A 24,870-nucleotide genomic window follows, 5' to 3' on the forward strand; every position below is an offset into this window, starting at 1 on the left:
TCCTCCCACGACACGTGGGGATTATGGAAACTACAATTCAAGATGAGATTTGGGTGGGGACACAGCCAAACCATATCACTGGCCATCCTATCCTAAAGAAAATTCCCAAGGATCGAAAACAAAGAGGAACCTGAATACCAAACCATAAGCACATGTGATAAGGTGGCAGCTGCTCGTATGATCAATTTTGTTAGGATCAGAGAATATATATGCAAATGCCAACCATCATGCCTGATGCATATTACATACTAGAAATATTACTATGCCTTCCTCAATCAGAGAATAACTCTCTCTGAGCTTTCATAAATTACATTCTAATGATAAAATTGCTGACAGGCCCTCTAACTTGAAAAAGACTTTGTTTACACTTAAAATAGAGAATATGTTTCAGTTTTATTAAATTGAATTGCTTTTTAAAAAATGTCCAAAAATTTATTTTTCTCAGATCTGGCTCCCTTATATCTGGTAGAAGTTCTCAATTAGTGAGACTTCAGTATAGTGTGAAAAAAGTGAAACTTCACTGGGGGTAAAGTTCTAAAACCTTTCCCATCCCCGAGGCTTTTAAATTCTTACTCTACCTTGAAAATATTGTTCTCACAACACTGGCAAACTTTTCTTTAGCAATGACACACCAGACTCACAGAGTGGACATGAAGAGTTTCAGAGTGGAGTGAATGAGATTCTCTAAATCTACTCAACACAGGATTTTTTTTAAAACACTATTATAAACAGAATCACAATAAACAGGTTCATATTGTTACCTAGCGTAATGCCTACATGACATAGCCTGAATTCCTACCCTGTCTAAACTTTGCTTATCTGTAAGAAACAGAACGCCTGTGATAAAAAGTCGCCTTTGTAACTAAGCAAGCTGAGACTAGTTAGAACCAAGATAGCCATTGAACAACTTCAAAAAGACCTCAAGCTAAATTATAGCCTCATTTCCATGCTAAATAATGCTCCCATCAGCACAATGACAGTTGACAATCACCATGACAATGACCAGAAGAAGCCATAAAATGACAAAAAAAAAAGAAGGCAGCCCATTTCTGGAAAAGACATGACTATTCCTCCCCTTGCTTTTAATGTCCAACCCCTTCATTAGAGAAACCGCATATTTTAACCCCTTCACCCCTCACTAATTGAGAAATCAATTTGTGGGCTATGCTCTCACTTCTCAATTTCATGGTCATTGAATAAAGACTGTACTGCTTGACACTTGCTTCCAGTTTTATGTATTGATTTCATCACAGGGGGCAGAGAAATACCCCATCTTTTGGGAGACTGGCTTTGTCAGTCATTTTTTTTGATCATTTAAACTAGTTCCTAGTACATGAAAAAAATGAATTATTTCCTGTAGTGTGTTAACTTGGGTCCTCCCCAAACGTATGTCCAAATCCTAACCCCTAGTCGCTGTGAACATAACCTTATTTGGAAATGGGGTCTTTGAAGATGTAATTAAGTTAAAGATCTTTCTTTTTTTTTTTGACAGTGGATAAATTTTTATTGAGCCACTTAGTTTACAACATGAGGTAAAAGGAAAAAGTTCTCCTTCACCAGTATTTTACACAGCTGTAGGAAAGTATTTTAGACTTCAGGGATTCATAAGGGATTACATCTCTCAAAAGCTGGGATCAAGTAAACAAATTTTATTAACTCCTTGAATTTTCCAGTTGACTCTTCCTTTACAATAGTAACAAGTTCTAACTAGTTATGTAAGTTTCTTCAAGGCCAAGTTTTATCATTGTTGCTAATATCCTTAGAGCTGAACTATTTCAGTCAATATCCACTAATTCCACTTCAAACATGAGTTTTGAATTTGGTGGAATTTTGGCATCAGGCTGTGCTTTCTTTCCATAAGCCCATTCTGGTTCAATCTCCAGTCGAGCCCTCTCTCCTTTACTCATAGTCAAGAGGGCTTCATCCCATCCTCTGATAACTTTGCTACTCCGACCTTAAAACTTAAAGGCTTGGCATTTTTCTTCTTCTTTGCACTTGTTTGAATATTAGTATCAAAAACAGTCCCATCTTGTAGTGTTCCTGTATACCAGCAACTCTCCCTTTTTGGGAAAGTTGGTTTTATCTCCCTTTTTCAGAACAGATTTAGTATATTTTGGTGGACCCTCATCCAGGGTCTCTTCAGACTTGGTTTCTTTGGGTTTATCTTCATTAAGCTTCACATTTTTTACTTGCTCAGACACTTTACTTATACTTTCAGTACCCTTAAAACGCTTAGTTTCAAAAAGATGGTTATAGGCTATAACCAGGGGGTCCTTGTTAGCTGTCTTGGCCACATTTTTAATGTTTCCTAATAATTTATGTTCTGCAAGAAACGAATCTGAACCGTGTTCCTGCAGAAACTTGATAACGTCCTTCTTGGGCAGCTGCTCACTGCGCAGCTGCTCCACGGTCCACGCCCGCTGTGGAACAGCCGCAGCCATCTTCCCCCGCTGCCTCCGCTTTCTAAGTTAAAGATCTTTAGAGTGGGGCCTAAATCTAATGACTGTTGTCCTTATAAAAGAAAGGAAAGGTCGATATAAGGCATAGAGACACACAGGGGAAAGCCATACAAAGATGGAGTCAGAGATTGTAGTGATGAATCTATAAGCCAAGAAATGCTTGCAGCCACCAGAAGTTGAAAGTGTCAAGAATTCTCCCAGATGGGCACAGTGGCTCACACTTGTAGTCTTAGCTACTGGGAAGGCCTGGAGAATTCCATGAGCCCAGAAGTTTGAGGCTGCAATGAGCTATGATCACATCACTGCGCTCCAGCCTCCGTGACAGAGAGACCCTGTCTCGAAGAGTGAGGGTGAGAGTGAGAGAGGAAGAAAGAGAGAGAGAGAAGCATTGAGAGGGAATGCTGCCTTAACACATCTTGAGTTTTGGAGTCCTGGTTTGAGATAATAAATTTTTTGTTGTTTTAAGCCTCCAAGTTTGGAATAATTTGCTAAGGCAGCTCAAGGAAACTACTATATCCTCCGTGACCCAAATTTTAAGAAATCAAATGACAGAAAATGATTATTACCAGATATATTTACACAGATTGCTCTTATATTTTTTAAGAATACAGATAGCCATGTCAAAACATTACATTCAAAATCTGATAGATTATAATGTAGATGTCTCTTCCAAAAGGTATAGTTCCTAAACACCCAAGCTAATGAAAATATAAATGATTTTTAAAATAATAACTGTACATCACAATTTCATAGGGCTACCAGATAAAATGACACTAAATTAAATTTCAAATAAATGATAAAAAATTTACTATATGTATGCCCCAGATATTATACGATACATATTCATATATATGAATATATATAACAGATATATATAAAAGATAATACATTATTTATCTGAAATTTAAATTTAACTAGGCATCATGTAGTTTTATTTGCTAAATCTGGAACTTTAGAATTGCAGCAGGGAAATTGCATATCTCACTCAAAGTCATATAGCTAACAAAATGTGAAACCTGACTTTGAACTTACATTGTCAGACTACCCAAGATCATGTATTTTCTAATTCATCATGCTGCTTAAAGAAAAGACAATAAAACTTAGGAAAAGGCAGTAGCATTTCGAGAAGCCATCTGGTTGTTGTTTCTGGAAAATAGGTGTAGAAATGGAAGAATGTTGGGCAGTTCTGCCTGCTGAGTCCACTTCAGTGCCTGTTATGTAGAAAGGAGATTCTGAAGAAGTCCAAACCACATTCTAGTGATGGTGGTAGTGGTAGAAATTAGTTTTTCCCTTCCACTGTTCTGTGCAAGGGTGATATGAGACATACGGGGCATAACCATTTTGATTTTGCTGGGTAGCTGGTGAGGGCATCCTTGTCATACAGTGATGAGTTCAATTTTCATTAATTATAATAGTTATATAAGTGTTTTCTCTACATTTATCTTTTTCCAACCACCACACGGTTTCCAGGCATCATCAGGCTTTAAACCTTAATAGTTAATTTTTTTTTTTAATCCCTTCATCCAATTGATCCCAAGTCCTATCAGACATTCCTCTGAACCATCTATCATATATTACTTTCCTTCTCTATTTCCACACCCATAATTTCGGTTCAAGCCCTCAACATTATATTCCACATGACTGCAGTGCTTCCTAGCTTGTCTTCTCATTTCAAGCTATCCATCTCCATCTAATTATCCTACCAATTATATGTATATAAATTTGCAAATCTGAAGTGACCTAATACTATCTATCCAATCAAATGTTTAACACATCTGTTATTCATAGATGGTTCAAAGATAAATATTTAATCAATCCTTAACTCAGGTCGTTTTATCCATTTAAATTTCTCTTCTTATTTTTATCTTTACCCAATAAAAATTTCACTAATGCCAGGCAGGTAAGTAAACTAATGAAGCTGGATTGGAGTTGGCATTTTAAACACTTTGGGATGTTCTTCATTCCTACAAAGTAATATTTTCTCTCTCATTTTTTTTAAGTACATGGCTCTCTCATTCCACTGAAAGTTGTTTTTGTAATTTTTGGCAGAGAAGTCTGAAGAGAATAATTTGCTACTATAAGAAAATCAATGACACACACAGTGAGACCCAGACTCAAAATTGTGGAGGCACAGGGAATGGTGAAACAAGATTAAACACACACTGTCCAAAAGGTAGGGGCTACTCAGCTCAGATAACAGATGTCATACGTTGCCAGAGTTTGCCTGCTGTTTTCTCATGATTACATTGGGGCTCTGCACTTCGACAAGAATGCCACAGAAATGACGTGCTGTTTTCACTGTACCCTGTCAGGGGGTTCATGATGTCTGTGTGTCTTCTCAGTTCTGACTTTGACCACCTGGTTAAGCTGGTGTCTTCCATGTTTCCCCATTGTGAAGTTACATTTTTCCCTTTGTAATTCTTACATAGTTTGTGGAGAAATACTTTGAAATGCTGCAAAATTCTGTTTCACATCATAACTATACACATATAATTTTAGCATCTATTGATGGTGGTTTTGCCTACTATTGTTACTGGGGTGTTTGTTAAAAGGTGACTTTCTATTTCAATTTTCCCTTCTACATTTGTTTATTGGAATTCTACCATAAGAAATGCTTATACCTTCTCCTCCACTTATTTATTCAATTACTTATCAGCACAAAGATATTTATTTTATTCTATGGGTTTTACTCCATTATTACCATTGATATGGTTTGGCTCTGTGTCCCCACCCAAATCTCATGTTGAATTGTAATCCTAATGTTGGGGGAGGGACTTGGTGGGAGGTGACTGGATCATGGGGGTACTTTCCTCCATGCTGTTCTCTTGATAGCGAGTGAATTCTCACCAGATCTGATGGTTTAAAAGTGTCTGGCACTTTCCCCTTCACTCTCTTGCTTTCCAGCCAGGACATGTCAAAGGTGCTTGATTCCCCCTTCACTTTCTGCCATGGTTGTAAGTTTCCTGAGGCCTTCCAGTCATGCTTCCTGTTAAGCCTGTGGAACTGTAAGTTAATTAAACCTCTTTTCTTCCTAAGTTACCCAGTCTCGGGTAGTTGTTTATAACAGTGTGAGAACGGACTAATACAACCATTATTTATTTTTTGCTGAAATTGTCCCAGCTTTGGTCATTAGATGTTCCTTTAAGTTGGCTCCTATGTGACTTTGACATTTTGCCATCAATTTCTGAGCACTCCCTTACTTTCTAGCACTGCAAAATGATCCAGGCTCATATTATACTTTCCCTGCCCCAGGTCTGTCTGAAATCAACTATTTCTTCAGGAGCCTTGTTTACTCTATATATATATATATTTTTTTTTTTTTTTTTTTTTTTTGAGATAGAGTCTTGCTCTGTCACCCAGGCTGCAGTGCAGTGGTGCAATTTCAGCTCACTGCAAGCTCTGCCTCCCGGGTTCATGCCATTCTCCTGCCTCAGCCTCCCAAGTAGCTGGTACTACAGGTGCCTGCCACCACGCCTGGCTAATTTTTTGTATTTTTAGTAGAGACGGGGTTTCACCGTGTTAGCCAGGATGGTCTCGATCTCCTGACCTTGTGATCCACCTGCCTTGGCCTCCCAAAGTGCTGGGATTATAGGTGTGAGCCACTGCGCCTGGCCCCTTGATTACTTTTATTGGGAAAATTGTATTGAGAAACCAAGACCTGGCCAAATATATTCACTGCTACTGTGTCATTATACCTTTGTCATTGCTTCTAGGCCCTCTCAGCAGACAGATTAGGAAATATACACACACACATATCTCCATACATTTTTATTTCTATATATCTGTATATATATTAACAAAAATCATTAGATCATACTGACACCTGTCTAGCACCACAGGGTTTATTCTAGACTGCCTACTTTCTATTTTTGTCACTATCTCCAACAATGAGAATCATGACTGTCGTTGTCTATATTTACTAATTTGCTTGTTCCTGCTATATACATTAAGTAGTTTCAGAATCAATAATCATGGTCTGGAGTACATACATTTATGTATAGTTCTTTTTATCTGGAGTTTTATAGTATAGGCATACCTCATTTCATCGCACTTTGTTTGATTGTGCTTCCAAGGGTTTTTGTCTCTTGTTTTTGTTTTCAAATCGAAGGTTTATGGCAACACTGCCTCGAGCAAGTCTATCAGCATCAGTTTTCAAACTACATATGCTCACTTCATGTCTCTGTTACCTTTTGGTAATTTCTGCAACATTTCAAACTTTTTCATTATTATTATATCTGTATGATAATCTGTGATCAGTGATCTTTGATATTACTGTTGTAATTGTTTTGAGGGAGGCCCCATGAACTGCGCTCATAGAAGATTGAGAAATTAATCAGTGAATATTGTGTGTGTTCTGACTGCTCCACTGACCAGCTGTTAGTCCATCTCTCTCCTCCTCCTCAGGCCTCCCTATTACTTGAGACACAACATTACCGAAATTAGTCCCATCAATAACCCTACAATGGACTCTAAGTATACAAGTGAAAAGAAGAGTCACGTCTTTCACTTTAAATCAAAAGCTAGAAATGATTAAACTTCAGTGAGAATGGCATATCAAAAGGACAGACAGACTGAAAACTAGGCCTCTTGCTCCAAACAGGTAGCCAAGTTACGAATGCAAAGGAAAAGATCTAGAAGGGCATTTGAAACACTACTCCAGTAAACACATGAATAAGAAAGCCACCCAGCCTCGTTGCTGATATAGAGAAAGTGAGTGGTCTGGATAGAAGATCAAACTAGCCACAACATTCCCTTAAACCAAAGCCTAATCCAGAACAAAGTCCCTAACTCACTTCAATTCTATGAAAAGAGATGAGGGAGCTGCAGAAGAACAGCTGGAAGCTAGCAGAGATTGGTTCCTGAGGTTTAAGGAAAGAAGCCATCTCTATAACATGAAAGTGCAAGGAGCTGTCATAAGTTATGCAGAAAATATAGCAAGATAATTGATGAAGGTTGCTACACTAAACAACAGATTTTCAATGAAACTGCCTTCTATTGGAAGAAAATGACATCGAGAACTTTCATAGCTAAAGAGAAGTCAATGCCTGGCTTCAAAGCTTCAAAGAACAGGCTGACTCTCATGATAGGGGCTAATGCAGCTGGTGACTTTAAGTTGAAGCCAATGTTCATTTACTATTTTGAAAATCCTAGGGCCCTTAAGAACTGTGCTAAATCTACTCTGCCTGTGCACTATAAATGAAGCCAAAAAGCCTGGATGACAGCATATCTATTTATAACATGGTTTACTAAATATTTAGTAGGCCCAGTGTTGTGACCTACGGCTCAGAAAAATAAAGAATCCTTTTAAAATATTACTGCTTATTGGCAATGCATCTAGTCACCGGAGAGTTCTGATGAAGATGTACAGGGACACAAGTATTGTTTTCAGGCCTGTTAACACAACATCCATTCTGCAGCCCATCGATCAAGCAGTAATGTCTACTTTCAAGGCTTATTATCTAAGAATACATTCTGTAAGGCTATAGCTGCTATATATAGTTGGTCCTCTGATGGATCTGGACAAAGCAAATTGCAAACCTTCTGGAAAGGATTCATCATTCTAGATGCCATAAAGAACATTTCTTAGCTGGGCGCAGTGTCTCATGCTTGTATCCTCAGCAACTTGGGAGTCCAAAGGGGGAAGATTACTTGAATCCAGAAGTTCAAGACCAGCCCGGGCAACATTGTGAGCCCACATCTCTACCAAAAAAAAAAAAAAAGAAAAAAAAAAAGAAAAAAAATAGCCGGGCATGGCGACCTACACTTGTAGTCCTCCTAGCTAATCAGTTGGCTGAGGCAAGAGGGTGCCTGAGTACAGGAGTTGAAGGTTACAGCATGTTTGCGCCCCTGCACTCAAGCCTAGGCAACAGAGTAATACCATGTCTCTAAAACAACAACAACAAAAAATTCATGATTTATGAGAGGAGGTCAAAATTTCAACATTAACACGGGTTTGGAAGAAGTTGCTTTTAGCCCTTATGGATGACTTAAGGGTTTGAGGTGTTCAAGACTTCAGTGGAGGAAGTAACTGTAGATATGGTGAAAATACTAAGAGAACTACAATCAGAAGTGGAGCCTGATGATAATGATTGAATTGCTGCAATCTCATGATAAAATGTGAACAAATGACGGGTTGTTTCTTATGCGTGAGCAGAGAAAGTAGTTTCTTGAGAAGGAACCTATTCACGGTGAAGATGCTGTGAACACTGTTGAAATGACAATGAAAGATTTATAATAGTTCACTGACTTAGTTGATAAAGCAACAGCAGGGTTTGAGATGACTGACTCCAATTCTGAAAGACACTCTACTGTGGGTAAAGTACTATCAAACAGCATCTCATGCTACAGATAAATCTTTTGTGAAAGGAAGAGTAAATCAATGTAGCAAACTTCATTGTTGTCCTATTTTATGAAATTGCCACAGCCACTCCAACCTTCAGCAACCACCACCCTAATCAATCAGCAGCCATCAATGTCGAGGCAAGACCCTCCACTAGCAAAAACATTATCATTCACAGAAGGCTCAGATGATTGTTAGCATTTTTTTTAGCAATACAGTATTTTTAAAATTAAGGTACATACATTTTTAGACATACTTTTTTGTGAATAATGCTATTCACACTTAATAGACTACAGTATGGTATATATATAACTTTTATATGTACTGGAAAATCAAAAAATTTGTGTGACTTACTTTGTTGTGATATTTGCTTTATTGTGGTGGTCTGGAACCAAACCTGCAATAGCTCCAAAGTAGGCCTGTATGTATAATTCAAATACTGTTTTACATAGCTACTTAGGTTAGTGGTTTTATTTCTTATCCTTTTGAGATGAGATTATTGTTATGGGTTCCTCCCACATCCTGGTTGATTTTAATTATTTATCTATTTTGGGGTGCTAAAATATTGTCATAAAGACTTTAAATTAATTAAGAAAATGGACTCAGATAAATGTTATTTCCTCTTCATCCCTTTTACCCCATTCCCATCTCCCATTCTTGCCATCTGTTATTTACCTACATTCTGTATGTTACCAATTTCATTAGTTTCTAGCTTTTGATTTCTGTATTTGTTTTGGTACAAATGAGAAGACAACACACAAATTCTTACATATTTCTTTCTCACATAGAATGTTGCATATTGTTGATACTCTTTTGTACTTTGCTTACTTGAACTTCACAATATATCCTGTACATTTTTTCATATCAATTTCTAGAGATTTTCAATATTTATTTTTACAGCTCCATAGTATTCCGCCATGTAGATACGCCATAGTTTATTCAACCACTCCCCTATTTATGGGTATTTAGATTAGTGCCAATATTTTATAATTATAAACAATGCTACAACAAATTATTGTACATATATGCATTTCAAATTGTTGGGGGCCTATGTAGGACTAAAATTTTGATTTTCTGTTGCCATGTCCAATTCTGTTTTAGATCGAATGATATAACTGAGAGCACTTTGAAAACTAAAAAAAAAAGGTTGTATACACTAAATATAGCAAAATAATACTTCGTTATTTGCATTATTTTCTTTATCTAATTTAATTGTATCTTCTTTGGAAACAGGCAGTTCAAATCAATAAACACTTGTCCTTAGCTACTAAACCAGACAGTTATTTTGAAAACTTCTCCTATCTTTTTAAATTCTAATATCATCAATCACATATTCCCTCACTAAGAATGTCTTTTTAAACTTTTTAAAATGTTTTGTAGAGACAAGGTCTTACTGTGTTGTCCAGGCTGGTCTCAAATTCCTGGCCTCAAGTAATCCTCCCATGTCGACCTCCCAAAGTGCTGGGATTACAGGTGTAAGCCAACACACCCAGACAAGAATGTTTGGTATTTACTAGTTTTTACTTAACAATTGAATCTATTATTTGTACAGTTCCTAGTCATAAAATACTCTAGTATTATATTAAATTATTTTTCTCTATTTTATTCCTTTAGATATAGGAGACAAATTAAAACTGAAGCCCTAATCTGGTTCCTTCTATTCCCTACATATGATGTCAAATAGGGTAGGAGGAATAAAACGGGATCATATGGTGCCAGGAGCACTCTCAGGGTTGTCTGACAATGAATTAGCAAGGCTTGGGGACTCTCCTTCCTCGTGGCAGGAGGAATTACCCCAAACTCAGCCTCCTTTGGAATTGAGGGCTCTCAGCGACCCCAACATATCCACCTCCTGCAGTGCTCACATTCAAAATGTGCAAAGGATGCTACACAGCCTATCTAGGGTTTATCCTTGGTCCTGCCTCTATCCTGGGTTCAAGGAATCCCTCATGTGGCCTATCCTAGTTCATCAGGAGATTGCCTTGGGATTTGGAATCTGGGAACTTAAGAGCATTTGCCTTGTTTTATGCCTTGTTTTATCCTTCATCATGACCTACAAAATGTGTTTAACCCACCATGAGACTACTGCCAGATCTGACCAGGCCTCAAAAGATCATTTGTTAGGAATCTCTTAAGTTTTGGAGAGATATTAGTCCTGGGTCCTGCAGTGTGAACAGATTCAACTGAACAAATGTATGTAGCAAAAAGAATTTCAGGTCTACCAAAAGGTAAGTTCTGACATGGCTTCAAATGTATGCCTCACTTATGTAACCAATTATGTCAGTAATTACATATGATGTAGAGTCTAATTTATCAGCAGTTTGAGAGTGACTTTGCTGTCTGGGTTAGCAATAAGTCAGAGTTTTGGAACTTGCATCAAAACGTCTTCCACCATGGTCATGGGAGTCAAGTAATGGGTCAAACTGTGTCTTTGAATTCAAGCTTCTAAAAATTATATTCTAGTTAATTTTTTATAACTCAAGCAATCACATGGAAAACAAAGTTTGTCATAAACACATAAAAAAGCTTCTAGGTGATATTGCTCTTATGCTCTTACCTCCTCGATCTCGAGCAGCTAAACTTTGACCCCTTCTTAATGTAATGTCCAGCTGGTACATTCCGGGATCAGCCAAGGGGACCTCTGCATTACTGGTTCCAGCAGTGTTTATTTTCTGGAAAACACAAAATATAAAAAATATTAAATTTATTATCTCTGTTCTATTTTTTCCAAAGGGGGACCATATGTAGCTTAACCCTAATTATAAGAATTACTCAATAAAATAAATACTCTTCTGATTTAATACAGTCTCATAATTACCCAGTTCTCCGAAGGTTTCGAAATTTATGAAATTCTCTAGACTCAAAATAAAAACATGGCAGTTACAGAAATGTCCTGTTTTAACTCAGATTATGGATAACAAATGGAATATAAAAACGTTTCCCATGGAAGTCTCCACACAATTCAACTAAGAAATATGAACATAGAAATACTGTGTGAAGTGAAAACATAATCAATGATGAGTGGAGAATAAGAACAAGAGCAGTTCACTTCTACCTAACTGGAAATTAAAATTAAAATGATTGATTCAGGTGACTGTTGACTCATTTATCTGTTCAGAAAAGCTCATACCTATGAATTAAGCACTTCTGCTTCAGCCTCAACATAAAATATAATTATATAGAAATAAATTCACGTAGCATTTTGGCAATATTTGCAAGAAATATATTCTCAGTGGGGCTAAATTTCTAGTGCTGCTTTCTACGGAATAAAAGTGCATAAGCCATTCCTAGATCTAAAAATGTTTGTGAGGCTGCCTCTATAGAATTTATTTTTAGCAACAATATACTCTTAATAATTTACTAGGCATTGAATTACAAGAGGAATAACTATATTAAAACAACATAAATGAAACATGTAGTAAAAATTCTTCAGGTCATATTTTTAGTCTCTGTCATTCTGTATACAATAGGAAAGCTTTCCTTTGTGTGTTTGGGATTAATTTAAATTCTTAAAATTTTTTTTCTGATTCAAAAGGAAACGTCCTTTTGTCTTAGAATATGCATGGATGAGGTAAAATAACAGACAGCAGTCTTTTAATTCCATAATTCACATAAAATGAAACAATAAAGCAGCATTTAAACAATCTTTAAGGTATATAATTCACATACCCGACATTTGCTCATTAAAGCAGCATATTTTTTTGAGGTTTTAAGATCAAGGCAAATAGCTTTGCTGTTGGAGCAATTATTATTTAAAACAAGAGGCAGCACAGCTTTGATTGATAACCTGAACTCATTGTCTCTCCTCTGGTAACAATAAAAAATAATTCACTTCACCTTCTCATGATATCCTTGTTTCTATAAATGATCCCTCAGTCACTCAGCCTATAAATTGCTGAGTCATCTTTGACTTCTTCATTTGATTCCCACCCACATCCAAATAGTTGTCAAATCCCCCCCACTCCATTCTGTATGACATCTCCCAATTGTCTTTTTCTTTTAATTCCTATTACCACTCATTTGGATCAGGCCTTTGAACAACAAAGGAGTAAAAAGTAAAATGATTGTCTTGCTCTTCCCTTACCCATCTGATTGTGGCCACCAGTGACAACAATTTGGGAAATATTTTTCACACTTTTGAAAGTCTTATGAAAACATATACACATACATATAGTTTTGTTTTTTTGTGGTTGGGCTTTCAGTTTTCCCTAGTTTTAAACAAAGAGAGTATCATATTTTGTCTATTATGAACAACTTCTAGAAAAACATCATGGGCACTTTTCTAGTCAATACGTATACATACACCTTTCCCTTTAAAATGTTCTAGCTTTATTGAGTCACAGTTGACAAAATTATATGATTTTCTGATATACAGCATGATGATTCAATATACATATGTTTTGGGCAGTGATTACCACAATCAAGTTAGTTAACACATCTCTCACCTCACTTGTTTACCCTTTTGTTTTGTTTTGTGGTGAAGACATTGAAGTGAATTTCAAGTATACAATTCAGTACTCTTAACCATTCTTTGCCATTTCCATTTTGATAAGGTTATTTCTACTACAATGGACAAACATTATTTTGTAAAGTGACTTTATATTCTATCACTTTTCAAGTCATATTTTGGGTTGTCTGTGTATAGAAATCATATTGTCTGTATATAATGCCTTTTTGACTCTTATTTTCTAATATTTCAATTGCTTATTTTTAAATCTTATTGTGTTATGTTCCAAAGACTGTTAAAAAATGGTGAAAACTGTGAACATTTCTGAATTAGATTTGATTATAATGTGCATGCCTTTTAGTATTTCACAATTTAACACGACGTTTATGAAGCTTAGGCTTTTTCTTCTCTTAATTTATTTGGGCTTAAAAAAAAGCACAGTTGAATTTTATCAATAGATTTTCAGCATACGTTAATAAGATCATACAGAATTTTTTTGACAGATTTTTCTAACATTCAATCATCTGCATATTTCCGGAGTAGACTGTACTTGGCACTCTGAATTTGTTCACTCTAATGTACAATCATGATTATGTTCAAAACTATCTATCATACGTCAGCATACTTGAGTATATCCATACTTCTTAGGAAGGCATTCATAGCCCCCATGATATATTAAGTTGGTGCAAAAGCAATTGTGGTTTCTGCCATTAATTTCAATGCCATTACTTTTGCACCAACCTAACTCAAGCCTATCATTATAAACTGAGCCTTCACTTCTCTTCCACAAATTCTGGACCATTTTTACTTAACGGAATAGAATTTACACTTTAAAAACTTGTATCTTCATTCTTTACTCTTGACCAGGGCTGCCTTCTCTTCTTGTTTCCCGTCTTCCTACCCAGTCTTCAAGGACCATTTCACTAGCACTTTATATCTTTCTTTTCCATTACCACATTCTATCTCAAATGTCATATTTGTCATTTTAAATTATAAACCTTTAAAATCAGGGAATAGAGTATTTAAGCTTCAAATTGAAAATAAATTATGCTAGAGGCTACAAGGATAGAAAGATGTCTTTACCAGCACCTGATCCAGCTGAGTAGAAACATCAATGGGGATCTAAATAAAGTTGGCGAATCCATGGGCAGTTTGTTCTCTCTCTTCTCCTACACTCATGTAATGCATCCAATTTGCTTTGGCACCCTACTTGAGGAACCCAGGTATACCCTTAGAATCCTTCTCAATACAGTGCTCCAGGCAGCCATTACCAATTGATAAAAATTAGCACTTAAAATCCAACCCTGTCCACTCAGGAGCTGTAATAAAAGACTGACTGTAATATACTGGAGGTACGAAGTCATTGGGAGAGAAGGACAGTGGATCAATTATGATGGGAGAAGACTCTCAGGAGACCTTATAAAGATAACCATGGAGCAGGGTCTGAAAATATGTGTAGAACTTTGACAAGTGAAGCTTTGGAAGGAGGGAGCATCAGGAAAAATCAACATGAGCCCAATGGTAAACAGTCACCAAAAAGCGCATCACTAGATTGCATGAGAAATAAGGTGGAAAGGAAGACTGATGTACAGTGAGGCCCAGCTAAGGAGGTTTCAGTCTGTAGGCAACGTCAAACCATCACAGGCTTCTGAAGACGGAAACAACAGAACCAGGCTCCAGGGAACACACACTTACTGCCTTACATGTTTTATGCTCTGGGCCAAATGCTTAGATTTTAGCGATGAACAAAACTCGGGCCTTTTCCCTCTGTAAGAGGGGTGAGAGTAGAGAAATCCCGTGGATCTAGAAATTATTTAAAAGGATTTACAACTGTTCAGTTTAAGTCATTTTAAGTCAGTTTAAGTCTTAAACTGTTCACTTTAAGAGCCTGATCTGACCAGTGGTAACAAAAACAAAAGATGGATTTGAGAGATTGAGGAGATTCGATCAACTGAATTTGCAACTGACAAGATGTGGGAGATGTGGGAAACAGTGGGCGAGTCACACCGAAGTTTGAGCTGTGCTCCTGGGAGGATGGTAACACCCATAGTAGACAGCAGAGATGAGAGGAGGTGCAACTCCAGGCCACCACTGTGTCAGCTCCAGGGATCACCCAACTCCATCAAAGAACATCAAGAACTTTAGAGGATCTAGAGACACATCTCCTCTCAGGCTCACTATAATGGTTCCAAGAAGAAAATCAGCAGGCTGACTATGGAGGGATGCCGGAAATAAATGTGTATTTTTTATTGTAAAGTATCTTTTAAAAAGTGTTCATGAAGCTTCCAAACATAAAGCTATCTTAGGAAATATGTATCTGAAGTGCTAGGCTCTCATATATTAAAATCTCTAAAACAAACTTTGTTCACCTCCGAAATTTTAAATATCCTGAATGATATATCTAAGTTGTCTGCTCTCGTGGTCTGCTTTTTGTAACCAAGAAAATGGTACTTTCACAGAATTGAACAGCTGTAAGAAGTTAATGATCTGTGCAGTTATTTTTAGGGCCTGTCTTCCTGCTAACCTGTAAGCTCCATATAGGCAGAGGCCATGCTTGTTTTGTTCACGGGTGTATCCCTCCAAATCCCTGGCACTTAGCAGAGTTCCTGGCAAGGAGTAGGTGCTCAGTACATGTTTTTAAATGAATGAGCTAAGACATTAATAACTGATAAGAGCTTAATTTTTAAAACTCTTCCCAGGAGCGTTTGCATTTTCAGAGGTCAATTAGAGAAAGAGTAGCAATGAAAGACATGATTGTCAAATGGAGGAATCCTAGGTGGGAGGAATCATGGGCAGGAAGGCCAATTGGGCATTCAGGGAGTCCTTTATGTTTAACCTCTCCTTATTCTTCATTTATTATTTCAATGTGATTTATTATGCCAGACCTTTAAATGCCAGACACCTTTGATAAGAGGTCTAGAACATGAAACTTTAACATTTTGTAGGTTTAAATGCTACCTCCCTAATGAAGTCTTTTATATTACTCAAATAAAAGTTACCCTCTCTTCTCTCTGCTAGCCCATTCTTTTCTTTTCCTGCTTCTCTAGACTGGATTTCTTAAAGCCAAATGATGCATCATATAAACATTTAGATATTCAAGACATAAACTGGAGGGAACACCAGGTGCTCCTGGAATTATTGTCTCTTCTTTAATTGCTGTAATCTAGCTATTTCCTAGTATTCTACTTTTGAACATCTGTTGCAGAAAATACAGACTGGGTAAACCAATGTGTACTTCAAACCTCTTCAACCTTTAGATTCTGTGTAATAAAGAGGCTGAAAGGTAAAAACTACATTTCCTTATTGTCTTTGCAGCTAGGATCGTCCCATGTGGTGTAGGTTCTGCTAAGAAAATGCACTTATATACTATGACAAATGCAGATAGAGGTGAACGTTATGAAAAAGAAGTGGTATGCAAGGAGAGCTAATTTTCTGGTAGTGTGGTATAGGTTCTTCTAGGGAAGCTATGGTGAAATTTAGTATCCTGTTCTTGGTATCATGAATGCCACACAACAGGCAGCAGTGACAAAGGCATTGCCACTTTAATGTGATTGGCATTTTTCCCAACAGTATTTCGATATCTAACCCTGGTCTTCTGGCCCTGCCTTTCCATTTACATCATCTGGTGTGGATTCTGTGTTCTGCCACTAAAACCCCTCCTTCAATCAATGATTGATAGTAGGAGGGATTGCAGGCAAGAGACAATGAGGGAAGTGCTCATCTGGCCTGGTTTATCAGATTAACATCCGAGGATGAGAGACACTAAAATGTCATGAGATGGTGAAACAGCTACTTAGTCTCCTACCAATAAAGAGCCATTTTAAAGTCAAGTCTTTGATGAATCCAGTGATTGCTTTGACAGAACATTATGAAGGGTATAGGCAATGGAGAGGGCTGCCTTTTTCTAATAGCCCTACATTTAAAAGAGGAATAAATGATAAACTCAAAATTATATGTATTTTATTTTGAATTGACAACAACTGTATATATATATGGATACATTTGGATGTTTTGTTACATGTATACATTTCAGAATGAGATAATCAGGCTAATTAACACATCCGTTACCTCCAATATTTATCATTTGTTTTGGTGGAAATATTTAAAATTCTCTTATTTTGAAATATTTTGAAAATCACAATGCATTATTATTAGCTATAGTCACCATGCTGTGGAATAGATCACCAGAATGTATTCCTCTGTCTAACTGAAACTTTGTATCCTTTGATCAACATCTCCTGTTTCCACATCTATCTCCCCTTCTTCCCACCCCTGCAACCTCTGGTAACCGCGATTCTATTCTCTACTTCTATGAGTTTAAGTTTTCTATATTCCACATATAAGGAGATCATATATTTGTCTCTCTGTGTCTGGCTTATTCCACTTAGCCTAGGTTCCCAAACCCCAGGTCACACAGCAGGAGGTGAGCAGTAGACAAACCAGAGAAGCTTCATCAGTAATTTACAGCTGCTCCCCATCACTCACATTACTCCCTGAGCCCCGCCTCCTGTCAGATCAGCAGTGGCATTAGATTCTCATAGGAGCACAAACCCTATTGTGAACTGTGCATGTGAGGGATCTAGGTCGTGTGCTCCTTATGAGAATCTAATGCCTGATGATCTGTCACTGTCTCCCACCACCCCCAGGTGGGACCGTCTAGTTGCAGGAAAACAAGCTCAGGGCTCCCAGTGATTCCACATTGTGGTGAGTTGTTCAATTATTTAATTACATATTACAATGTAATAATAATCAAAATAAAGTGCACAATAAATGTAAGGCACTTGAATGGTCCCAAACAACCTCCCCACTCCCTGGTCTGTGGAAAAATTGTCTTCTACGAAACTGGTCCCTGGTGCCAAAAAGGTTGAGGATGGCTGCACTTAGTATAGTGTCCTCCAGGTTCATCCACATTGTTGCAAATGACAGAATTTCCTGCTTTTTAAAGGATGAATAGTATTTCATTGTGCATATATTCCACATTTTAATCCATTCATCTGTTAATGGGTATTTTGGGCATTTTCATATCTTGGTTTCTGTGAATAATGCTGCAATGAACATGGAATGTAGTCATCTCTTTCAGATATTGGTTTCAATTCCATTGGCTACATATCCAGATGTGGGATTGCTGGATTATATGGTAATTCTATTTTTAGTTTTCTGAGGAAACACCATACCGTTTTGCAAAGTGGCTATGCTAATTTACAATACGGCAGTGTACAAGGTTTCTCTTTTACTCACATCCTTGTCGACACTTAACTTTCATATTTTTCATAGTAGCCAATCTAACAGGTATGAGGTGATATCTTACTGTGGTTTTATATTTGCACTTCACTGATGGCTACACATATTGAGGGTTTTTTTTCATATATCTGTTGGCTATTTGCATATCTTCTTTTGATAAATGTCTATTCAGGTCCTTTGCCCATTTTTTTTAGTAGGGTTATTTATTTTCATGTTATTGAGTAGTTTGAATTCTTCGTCTATCTTGGACTCTAGTCCCTTATTGGTGTATGATTTACAAATATTTTGTCCTAATCTATGGATGGTCTTTTCCCTGTTAATTGTTTTCTTTGTTGTGCAGAAGCTTTTCAATTTGATGCAATCCCATTTGTCTATTTTTGCTTTTGTTGCCTGTGCTTTTGCGGTCTTATCAAATAAATCACTTCCAAGACCACAGAGCTTTCCTTGATTTTTTTTCTCCTGGTAGTTTTACAACTTCAGGTCTTATGCTTAAGTCTTTAATCCATTTTGAGTTGATTCTTGTATAAAGAGTGAAATAGGAGTCTAAAATGGATATGGCATATCAATAAATGTGGCTCACCATATTCACAGAATCAAGGCCAAAAACCACCTTATAATCTCAATGGATACATGAAAAGCATTGATAAAATTCAACATTCTTTTATGATAAAAGCTCTCAACAAACTAGTTATATAAGGATTGTTTCTCAACCCAGTAAACATTATATGACAAGTCCATAGCTAACGTCATGCTCAACATTGAAAAGTTGAAGGCTTTTCCTCTAAGATCAGAAACAAGACAAGGATGCCCACTTTCAACACTCCTATTCTAGATAGTACTAGAAGTCCTAGCCAAGGCAATTATGCAAGAGAAAGAAATGAAAGGCATTCAAATACACACACACACACACACACACACACACACACACACACCCCTAAAAGCCACCCCAAACTGTTAGAATTGATAATAGAATTCATTAAAGTTGCAGAAGACAAAATCAACTTACAAAAACCAGTGGTATTTCTATGTGCCAACAACAAACTATCTGAAAAAGAAATTAAGAAAACAATCCCATTTACAATATCATAAAAAATACTTAGGAGTGGATTAATCAAGAAGGTGAAAGATCTGTATATTGAAAACTATAGAACATTGATGAAAGATATTGGAGATGACACACAAGAAAGGAAGGATTGTTTATATTCATGGATTAGGAGAATTAGTATTGTTAAAATGTCCATACTAATCAATGGGATCTACAGATTCAATGCAATCTCCATCAAAATTCCAATGACGCTATTCACAGAAATAGAATAAATAATCTAAAATTTGCATGAAGCCATAGACAATCCTGAATGACCAAAGCCATCTTCAGTGAAAAGAACAAAGCTGGAGGCATCACACTATCAGATTTCAAAATCTATTACAAAGTGATAGTAATCAAAACAGCAAGGTACTGACATAAAAATAGACATATTAACAAATGAAATAAAAAAAAAGAGCCCAGAAATAAACCCATATATTTATGATCAATTGAGTTTTGATAGAAGTGTCAAGAATACACAATGGAGAAAGTACAGTCTCTTCAATAAATGGTGTTGGAAAAACTACATATCCACCTGTAGACAAACGAAAAAAGCCCAAACTTTAAAATTCAGAGTTCTAGGTACAGTTTGAAGATTAAGACGTATCTATGGTAATAATCAAAAGTTTGGGGGCTAAAGCCCAAAATCAGATGCAAAGTGCAAAGTTTTAAGTTGTAGATTATAACACAGGATAAATTCACAGCCTTATCAGGTCACTTATGGGAAAGTCAGAAAAAAAATCACGGATGAGTAGTTAATGACCAGAGCATTCACATCTTCTATCTCAGCAAGCCACCATTTTTGCAGAAGGCCTTCCTGTCTTGCTTGAACTGGAGTCATTACCATACATGGTGATGCCAAATTTCCTTATGCTCAACTCCTCTTTCCCTCACTTTAGATAGACTAGTGGCTCCGGCTGGACTTCAGGAACTCTGAGGGTAGAACCCAGCCTGATATCAATTTTTTTTTCCCCAACAGCCCCTCAAGTAATTTCAATATGCAGCCTAGCTTGATCCTTGTGCCAATTATAGAAGCAAGTCTTTGTGAAAACTATGCACAAAGATTTTCCAGACTTTTCTTATTTATATCATGAAACACCTGGGTAATATGTATGGGAATCAACAGAAGGGTCCCAGTGACTTTAGGCTCTGCTGCTTGGGAGGTCTTTTTACATAAATAAAGAGAGCTTCCACCAGAAGATATAAAGGTGCTGGTAAAATGAAAGTTGGAAACGCCTCCCTACCTTTTCAGATTTTCATTACAGGAAAAAATAAAGGAGTTACTCTGTTAGCTGGCATGGTTGATTCTTTAAATTTTTAATTTTAATTTTTAATTTTTGTGGGTACATAGTAGGTGTATATATTTATGGGTTTCATGAGATATTTTGATACAGACATGCAATGCATTATAATTTCATCAGGTTAAATGGGATAGTCATCACCTCAAGCATTTACCCTTTGTGTTACAAACAATCCAATTAGTTACATAGCTTTAGTTACTTTACAATGTACAATTACATTATTTTTTACTGCAGTCACCCTGTTGTGCTAGCAAATTCTAGGTCTTATTCATTCTTTCTAACTACTTTTTGTACCCATTAACCCTCCCTTCTTCCCCTCAATCCCCAACTACCCTTCCCATTCTCTGGTAACCATCCTACTCTCTATCTCCATTGTTTTAATTTTTAGCTCCCATAAATAAGTGGAACATGCAAAGTTAATCTTTCTGTGCCAAAGTTATTTCACATAACAAAATGATCTCCAGTTCTCTCCATTTTGTTGAGTCCAGCTCTGGCTGGACTTCAGGAACTCTGAGGGTAGGACCCAACCTGGTATCAATTTTTTTTTCCCAACAGTCCCTCAAGTAATTTCAATATGTAGCCTAGCTTGATCCTTATGCCAATTATAGAAGCAAGTCTTTGTGAAAACTATGCACAAAGATTTTCCAGACTTTTCTTATTTATATCATAAAACAGAATCTCATTCTTATTATCAATAAAAAGCAGGAGGGTTATTGTAGCACTGTACAGTGGGAGAAGAGTATGCCTGGCTTCCAGGGAATTTCCTGGTGTGCTCTTAGTATTACCATGCCAAGTGGATTGTAGATTGGTTACATTATTCCAAAAATGTTTCATACACTCAGGCCATGATCACTGCAGATTTAACTTTGTCTGTCAATAAAGCCCACTTAAAGTTAAAACTTCATGACAGACATTAATTTTTTTGACTTTTAAAATTTAGCAATGTTGTCAGAGATATCATTGATGATTTCTACTTAGTCATGATCAGTTTCTACGTAGTCATCTCTCCTACTTTCTATGATACTGAAAACATGTACAGTGAAATCTCCATTAAGTGGAAATCGAAGTTTTTTAAAACCTAATTTTTAAAAACAGAACTCAAAAGCCACAGAGATATTCAAAGTTCAATGAAGCTCAAGTATCTATTTGTCAAGGAAATACTATGATTAGCTGGAAGTCAACTGATTAAGTGACTTTAAAGACCTCACAAAGAATAGGAAAAGTTATGGCAAATAATGGGCACACCCCGGTATGTATATCAGCAATGGTGTCTAATTTACAGCCTCAACAGAAAGAAAAGCTTATGCTTGGTTCCAAGTAAATGCAACTCCCTTGCCCCTTGCTCATAGCTGATTAGACACGAGCTAGGTGTCTAAACTAAGGGCAGACAGTGAGCAGGCTGGCTGGTGTTAGGTTGTTATTTAGCAGAGAGTATTAGTAGGCAAAGATGATTTGAATGAATTTCAGAGAGAAGAAAATGTTATAATGGCTACTAAGCTGAAGAGTCATAATAAAGAAGTTGGAGAGGTCATAAGGCCACGCATACCCTCATGTCAGGAAACAGATGCTATAATTAAGCAGAAGTATGGGTAGAAAACTACATACAGTAGAGGATGGAGTGTGACATTGTAACAGACCAAGCAACCAAAACACAGTAATGACAATATTGGACAGGAGAGTGAAGATCCATGAGCTTTCACTACTGAAAGCCTGAAGTACGTCTGGGAGCTGAGGGTCCACTGCTCCGTACTCTTGGATGTTTCTGTGGTTCCTGTTGACCTTCTTACCTCATCTGGCCTTCTTTGAGACAGCTTCAGTGAGACCTTGGCCCTTACAACAGAACAGAATAAGAAAAGAACGAGACCGAGCAAAAGAAGCCAAGGATCAAGAGAGCAGCCAGTTAACACAGGAAATCCACAAGTGTCGGAATACAGTAATATAGAGAAAGTGAGCTGCAGAGAGGGACTGCAGACAGAAATCACTTCATCCACCTTCTTCCTCCACAGTTCTGTGTGATGTTCATGTTCAGCACCCCTGAGGGACTAGCTCCCCACGCAAAGGCCAAATAAGGTTAATGCTCTGCAGCTACTAAGTGAGGAAAAACTTCATGTTTTTTAAAATGAATATTTCAACAAGAATTGGGAGAAAGTCTATGGTTAGGGTGACCATGTAACTGATCATTCAAAATGGGATACTTTGGAGAGTGAAAAAGAGTGCTATTAATAATGATATGGTGTACACAGGTAGAAACAAAACTGTCCCAGGTAAACTAGAATGCATGGTTATAGTGGTAAGTTAGCCCGCAGCTTACCAGAAAGCAGAAAAGTCCAATCTCCTGGTCATATCAAAGCTTTACTATACTTTGTTTTTGAACTGAATTACAACCCTAGGTTTAATTCTGGGGTTTTGGTTTCCCAGTGGCCCAAACTAAACAAAATGGGCCAATAAATACTCAGACCCAATAAATGGCAACATTTACTGCTGTTTAAAAAAGTATGAAATTCAGTGCTCCCAGAATGTCTTTTCTGGGACTCCCACAACACTAATTACTCACCCGTGGATTGTCTGCTAAACTGACTGCTCTGTGTGGCATTGCTTCATTATCACTAATAACCTTTCCGCCTACACATACAGTATATAAAATAACCTGAACCAAAGCAATTAAAATTCTCTTTTCTTAAGTCTTATGTAGATGGACCACTCTCTTCTTAAATTAGACCATGTAAGCAGACTTTGTGTTGCAAGATACAAATGTTGAAGAAAGCACAGGTGAGATAGCAATTATTTAACTTCAGCCAAAAATACTATCCTCTCTGGTATTTGTTTTCTAATCTTTAAAATAGGTAATAGATATCTCATAAACATTGTTGTGATTACGAGATAAAATATGTAGGCCGGGCACAGTGGCTCATGCCTGTAATCCCAGCATTTTGGGAGACCAAGCTGGGTGGATCATGAGGTCAGGAGTTTGAGACCAGCCTGACCAACACGGTGAAACCCCATCTCTACTAAAAATACAAAAATTAGCCGGGTGTGGTGGTGTGCACCTGTAATCCCAGGTATTCAGGAGGCTGAGGCAAGAGAATTGCTTGATCCTGGAGGCGGAGGTTGTAGTGAGCAGAGATCATGCCACTGCACTCCGGCCTGGGCAATAGAGCAAGACTCCATCTCAAAAAAAAAAAAAAATGTAAAAGTGTTTTGTAACTGTAAGAAATTGTTCAAATATAAGTGGTTATTTAGAGGCAGGTGATGAGGAGATCTATTATAAGATAGAGGAAATATTACAGGAGTCAGAGCACAAAAACATGGACACAAAGCCTCGTTATGGTATTAAATTGCTGTGAGACATGGGGAAACATTTTTGAGCTCTAGAAGTCTCATTTTCCATTTCTTTCAAAAAAAAAAATCCTTGTGAATTTTCTTTTCTTTTCTCAAGATGGCTGACCAGAGACATTGGATGCTAGTTCTCCTCAGAAAGATCAAAGTGACTGTGAACGGACAAGTTCCAAATGGGAAAGTGAGGGAAGGGAGCCAGGACCTCTTGGAGAACCCATGGGAAGAAGCTGGGGCACAAACAAGGAAAGCAGCAAGAATCTGGCACAGATTGACTCCCAAGGAACTCAGACCCCATGGAAAGGCTTGGGGAGAGTGCTTCTCTGCTCCTCTCACCTCTCTGACAATCTCCTGACAGCCAGACTGTTGGGGAACCCCTCTGACCTTGTGACTCAGGGCAATGCTATCTGTGGTGATTTGGGAACCTCCTGGAGACAGAGAACTTGGTGGCCAGTTTGCACAAGAATGCTTGCACTCCCCTCAGCTTTGAACTTAGATGTCAGGTGCCATACTGATTGTGCACTTGTAGTGCCACTGCCTTGCATGTGGTTTCTCTGCCCTTGAGTTACTCCACCACCGAATCCTCAACAAATATACACCACAACCTGCTCCAACATTGGCAAGCACAGCTTACACTAAGAGCAGGGTCCAACTCCCACTCCCTA

General features: G+C 37.4%; 1 protein-coding gene and 1 pseudogene across 24 annotated transcripts in view; both read right to left on the reverse strand.

The window, feature by feature from the left end:
• MCTP1 (multiple C2 and transmembrane domain containing 1) overlaps positions 1 to 24,870 on the reverse strand; it is a 596,832-nt gene that overhangs the window by 307,856 nt on the left and 264,106 nt on the right. For all 24 annotated transcript variants that reach the window (XM_045394825.3, XM_045394824.3, XM_045394823.3 and 21 more), the window contains one exon: positions 11,357 to 11,471. In XM_045394825.3, coding sequence (XP_045250760.2) covers positions 11,357 to 11,471 — 115 coding nt within the window. The remainder of the gene's footprint in view (positions 1 to 11,356; positions 11,472 to 24,870) is intronic.
• Positions 1,632 to 2,464, reverse strand: LOC102130371 (peptidyl-prolyl cis-trans isomerase FKBP3 pseudogene; annotated as a pseudogene).

The sequence above is a fragment of the Macaca fascicularis genome, chromosome 6, assembly GCF_037993035.2.
Source record: "Macaca fascicularis isolate 582-1 chromosome 6, T2T-MFA8v1.1".
In the NCBI taxonomy this organism is placed as follows: domain Eukaryota; kingdom Metazoa; phylum Chordata; class Mammalia; order Primates; family Cercopithecidae; genus Macaca; species Macaca fascicularis.